General features: G+C 50.8%; 1 protein-coding gene across 3 annotated transcripts in view; it reads left to right on the top strand.

Moving 5' to 3' along the window:
• The first annotated feature begins 4,773 nt into the window (after positions 1 to 4,773).
• The window catches only part of RAPGEF4 (Rap guanine nucleotide exchange factor 4), a 256,769-nt gene continuing 255,542 nt past the window's right edge, over positions 4,774 to 6,000 (top strand). For all 3 annotated transcript variants that reach the window (XM_083154794.1, XM_083154793.1, XM_083154792.1), the window contains exon 1: positions 4,774 to 5,105. In XM_083154794.1, coding sequence (XP_083010920.1) covers positions 5,047 to 5,105 — 59 coding nt within the window. In that variant the 5' untranslated portion in view covers positions 4,774 to 5,046. The remainder of the gene's footprint in view (positions 5,106 to 6,000) is intronic.

Here is a 6,000-nt window from a genome sequence, read left to right as displayed (position 1 = left end):
GGCTGTGGTGCTATAGTTAAACCCCCTCCCAATCCCCCGCAGACTTACCTATCTTGCTGGTCCCGGCGGCTCCGTTCTTCTGCTGAGGACCACCACAAAATGGCCGCCCCCATATAGCACACAGTTCTCTGAAACTGTCTGCTGTAAGGGGGCGGCCATTTTCTGTTGGTCCTCAGCAGAAGAACGGAGCCGCCGGGACCAGCGCGATAGGTAAGGCTGTGGGGGGGTTGAGGGGGGGTTTGCATGGGCGGCGGGGTAGGGGTGCTTGGCGGGGCGCCGGCGGGGGGGCGCCCAAAATGTAGCTACGCCACTGGCGAGAGGATATGTCTTCGTAACACACCTCCTTGCATGGTTGCGAGGGGATACTGCGGCGGGGGTAAGTGATGAGAATAAATAGCAAGAACTGTAGCTATTGTATATAACTAGTGAGCCGCTCGAAGCAAAAGCTTTGAAAGCTAGTCTGCTGCCTTCTGTGTTTGTGCATGTGTCTTACTCTCTGCCAGCAGATGGCAGGAGGACGCGCGGTACGCGTCTTCCCGACCTTTTCATACCCCCACTATCCACGTTGGCATGGAGTTGATTTTATAAAGTGTGGCGAGCGCAGCGAATACATGTCAAGTAATCCGCGCCCGCTCGCCACGCTTCGGGCTGGTGTGGATAGTGGGGGTTTGAAATGGAGGCATTTGCCAGTATGTAACATGGAGCACTGGCAAATGTGTCCTTTATTGTGCCGATTCTGTGGGTGCTCAAGGGCACCCACGGAAATTGATGAGCACCCACGAGTCCCGATGCTGGGCCGCCATATTAACTTGCTAATTTGCGGCTGCAGCACCCACATCACCGGACCGCCACCTGGGAAACAGTATGCCGGGAAGAGTGTATTCTGTCTGTGGAGTACCTGCACTGTGGTATAATTTGTGGGGGAAATGTATGTACCTGCACTGTGGGGGAAATTTATGTACCTGCACTGTGGGAGCATTTATGTGCCTGCACTGTGGGGGCATTTATGTACCTGCACTGTGGGGGCATTTATGTACCTGCACTGTGGGGGAAATTTATGTACCTACACTGTGGGGGAAATTTATGTACCTGTACTGTGGGGGCATTTATGTACCTGCACTGTGGGGGCATTTATGTACCTGCACTGTGGGGGCATTTATGTATGTGGAACTCTGTTGTCGTAATTTGAACATTGGAGACAACTGTGCTCCATAATATAAATTGGTATTATTTTGTGGCCCTTAGCCATGAAGCCACTCCTCTATATTTTTGGCTTGAGCACCCACCAGCAAAAACATAAATCGGCACCTATGCATGAGATGCACTTGCACACCGCACCCCCCCTTTGTGCAGGAGCTGCACGCGTTACCGAACCCCTAACCCTGTCCGTCTCCCTGTAGCGGACACAGGCAGGGTTGTCATACACTGCCACAATAATTACTGAGACGCAGGAGCGTCTGAGACGCTCCTGCATCTCAGGCAGATGGAGCATCTCTCTGCTGGCACCTGCATGATCCCCTCTCCGCGAGCGCAGGGGATCTGGGGGTTACCGGCACTGTGTGAGAGGCACTCATTAGGCTTCACAGGGACAGTACGTGACTACGCTAGGCAGCCGTTGGGCTACGCTGACAATGTAGCTTAGCCTACGCCGAAAACGTAGCGTAGCCTGCCGCTGTGAAAAACAGGTTAATGGATAAAAAAAGCAGAGTTGCCTACCTGACCCTCTCCTTCAGGGAGAAAATGCTCTGCTCCTGGACTTCCCTGGTAATGTAGGATTGCCATCACCTGTGGTCAGCTAAGTAATTGACAAGAAAGGAGTTTCACCACAGGTGCTGGCAAACATACATTACCAGGGGAGTCCAGGAACAGAGCATGTTCTCCCTCAGGGCAAGATGCACTAATGCCCCTTTCAGACCGCACTTTGTAAACGGTATATTGCCGTTTTTTTACCGTTTTAAAACGGTAATCTGTGCGGTCTGAAAGGTGCAGGACCCCTTAACCGTTTTACAAAAGCCGATTTTGTAAAACGGTTAAAATGGAGGGTTCAGACCATTTCAGACCCGGTATTTTTGCATCAAAATCGGGTCTGAAACGGTATTTAGGACCCAGCCAATGAGCTGGGTCCTAAATTCAGAGCAGCGAATATTTAATGAGCACTCATTAAATATTCGCAGCACTGGAGCCGCCCCCCGCCCCCCCCCCGCATGTCGCCCCCCCCGCGCATGTGTCGACACCCCCCCGGATCCCGGCAGTGAAGTATGGTCGGGAAGCACTTATGAAAAAAAAGCGTCTTTCAGAAAATGGCTGCCCCATAGGAAAACCAGTTTTAAAAAACTGTCTTTCGTATGGGGGCAGCCATTTTCCGAAAGTCACTAGGAAAACCAGTTTTAAAAAACTGTCTTTCGTATGGGGGCAGCCATTATAAGAAAAGTGACTTTCGGAAAATGGCTGCCCCCATACGAAAGACAGTTTTTTAAAACTGGTTTTCCTATGGGGCAGCCATTTTCTGAAAGACGCTTTTTTTCATAAGTGCTTCCCCGACCAACTGCAGTGCCGGATCACGCAACGGAGGTACCGGCTGCACAGGGGGGGGGGGGGTGTTAGCCCTGGGGGGGGGGGGGGGATTTGGGGGTGTTAACCCCTGGGGGAGGGGGTGCGGGGGCGGCGCACGCTGAAGACTGGCTTTGACCCTGTTTTTGGAAAGTTTCCAAAAACGGGTCTGCCGGTGTAAAAAAAAACGCACTTAAACGGTAATATACCGTTTAAGAGATGCGGTGTGAAAGGGGTTTTACCTGGCAGACCCGTTTTTGGAAACATTTCCAAATACAGGGTCAAAGCCAGTTTTGCGGTCTGAAAGCAGCATAAGATTCAAAAGTGATAAAATGGAGAGTGATAAACAGCCAGCCAATCAGCTCCTACCTGTCATGTCACAGATCGTGTTTGAAAAATGTCAGGCAGGAGCTGGTTGGCAAATTGTTAGTTTGTGTCACACTACACACATAGTTAGTTTGAGGGCTGTGTGATGTAGTTACCCAGCAGGGGCGTAGCTAAGGGTTCATGGGCCCTGGTGCGAAAGGTCAGCTTGGGGCCCCCCTACACACAACAAAATTAAAATCTCGGTCTGTTTATTTTTTAATACATCAAGTATATTATGTTAATAATAGAACTAACATTTAAACATAGGATAGTAGTTTATTTAAATAAAATATTAAAGATGATAAAACTGGAGAGGCCCAGGTTACTGGAAGCTATGGTGTGCTAGGTATTAATCTACAAGGCCCAAATGATTATATTATGATACTAGTGGCCATGATATCTAGATGTGGCACTACAAATCCCAGCACATCCTCTATCGGCAGAGCATGCCGATGCCCACATCGGCACAGCAAGCTGGCAGGGAAGGGATATCCCCAGCACGGCTGTCTGTAATCCCCATGGCATCTCCTTCCTATGAGTCACCCAGGATGAGCCCCCCACCTTCCCTCCTCAGCATCATGGCGTCCCAGCAACGGAGGAGCTCGCTCATCCATAGCCGCAATCCTCCCGGCACAGCCACTCAATGCCCTTTCCCTACCAGCACGCCCAGCACCGCCGCCCGCCTAACGTTACCGGCCTCCCCGCGGCATCACTGGCGCACCGGCCCCACTCACCATCCTCTACGCGGCGACTCTCTCCAGGTTACCAGGGGCAACTACGTCACCCAAGCCGCTGCTGCTGGTGACGCTGTACGCCCAATGGGCGGTCTTCTACGAGACGTATGGAGCGTGCTCCGCTGACGCCCGATGCTATCCGTCCATACTTGAAGCTGGAACGGCTCTGCGCACGTGCGAAATTATGCCATTAAACCTCGGCTGCCCTATTATAGTGGCGGGGGTTACAGTGGCGGGGGTTGGGCCCCCCTGGCTCAGGGGCCCGGTCGCAGGTGCGACCGCTGCGACCCCTGTAGCTACGCCACTGTTACCCAGTTATGTGACACACTAGTAAGCGTTAGGCCCTGCACTGTGTTGTTTTTGGTGTTGTCTCTTCCTAACAGGGACCCATAAGGGACGTGTTGGAGAAGGTACAAGTCTGACGACGGTGAGTGTCGTGTGTTTGTCTCTGCCTGTCTCCCTTCCTTCCTCAATCCAGGGCGTACGTGGACCTCGCATATTCGTGCGAGGTCAAGGTCCCACCTAGGTGCACAAGTGCCAATAGGTGACACTCCGGGCTCTGAGGCAGTGCACCGATGATGTTTCCCAGAGGGTGCCTCTGTAGAGACATTGCGGACGGAGGGCGCATCGGTCTTCATCCAGGAGGAACAGCTCTCACCTACTCTCCTTCCTCCTAGGTGTTCGTGACCGGGTGCCGGAGAATTCCAGGACCGTGGTTTGTTACGGCCTGAAGGTGAGAGGGTGCGGCGCCAGGTAAGTGGTCTGGAGACACCTGCACAGCAGCAGGCCCCACACCGCACCGCCCCTACACCCATCTTACACAAACAATTGTTTTTGTGTGTTTTCCATCATTTGGGAGTAAATGCCGATTGTCATTTGCTCAAATACATTTCCAGATTTTTGTCCCCACCAGACACCAGATTGGACAGATAAATCTTTGTGTGTGTGCCCTGCTCTACACTGAGAAGCAGCCTGTGTCAGCATAGCACCTGGAAGTAAGCCACGTCTATGCAGCTGCCTGCTAGCTCAGTGAAAAAGCAAATCCACTCGTATAGTTACACGGGAAAAGATTGTACTACGTGAGGTGCTGTAGCCAATGCTGCCAGCCTCAGACCATCCTCCTCCCTCTTTTCTCCTTATCTCTCCAGCAGAGTTGAGCAGCTGAGCGGAGGGTCTGCTGCAGTGGTGACAGCCTATTGTACGGCTCCCGCCTGCTGTATTGTCAGTGCAGATGTTACTATGTAACACACACAGGAGCCTTTTGATGACTTGACATTTGATTAAGCGGCTGCGAAAGAGAAAAAAAAAACCATCCGTAGTTCCTCTTACTGTAGTATAGTACTTTCCACGCTGTGCAGACAGATTGGTGCAAGGCTCAGCTGCTAGTGGTGCAAACATGGTTGCTGCACACGCTTCTTCCTCGTCTGCAGAGTGGATTGCCTGCCTAGATAAAAGGTACCTTCCCTTGTATAGTGCTGCATGATGTGACCTGCATGTGATGTCTCGCTGCATGCTCCTGTACTGTAGCAGTGGCTGCCGGCTCTGGCTGATGTATGTCATACAAGTAGAATAGAATGGCTCTGGGACTCTGACGGGGAAATTTACTAAGGCTTCTAAAAATGAAAAGAGGTGATGTTTCCCATAGCAACCAATCAGATTCTGTCTAGGATGCAGGAGAGAAATCATAGACAGAGTCTGATCTACGGTCATGGGTGCTGCTGGACAGCGGCAGCAGCGGTGCTGATCTGATCACTGCTTCTCTGCCTGCCTTTGGAGTTTGCCCTTGTGCTGTGATTTCCTGAGAACCAAGGTCTGCATGGAGGATGTCTGGGAAAATCAATATATTCTTTGTTCATTAGGGAGATGTGGTAACATACGATGAGTAGTCGGGAAGGCAGAGAGATATGTGACTGGGCTGCTAAGTAGATGAGAAATGGCCCAGTAGAAGAAAGAAAAAATCTTCCTTTAGTCATAAATGAAACTGATACTGTATGTTGTCCTTAGCTGTTGCAGAACCTCTTGGAAAAACGATGCCTTCTATATAATTGATAACTGTGCATCACAAAAGGCATGTGATAGACTCATTATTATTGTCCGTACTGACGTGCATTATTACCTTAGCGTTAACCCAGTGTGACCCCAATAACGTACATAGAACAAATCACAAATAAGCTAGTGGATTCTGTTAGTGTGTACATCATGTATCACCTACGGGCATCACATCAGTGATACAGGTTAACACAGGGCTAGTTGTATCAGCCAGTGAGCCACAGGATTTGGATGATCTAGCCACTATGTTTAACCCTTTGAGTGCCAACATCTCTGCAAGAGATGTGCAAAATAGGCGCAA

Source organism: Crinia signifera, chromosome 7 (genome assembly GCF_055691185.1).
Source record: "Crinia signifera chromosome 7, ASM5569118v1, whole genome shotgun sequence".
In the NCBI taxonomy this organism is placed as follows: domain Eukaryota; kingdom Metazoa; phylum Chordata; class Amphibia; order Anura; family Myobatrachidae; genus Crinia; species Crinia signifera.
Note: the sequence above shows the minus strand (reverse complement) of the source record. Positions and strands in the feature narration are given on the sequence as shown.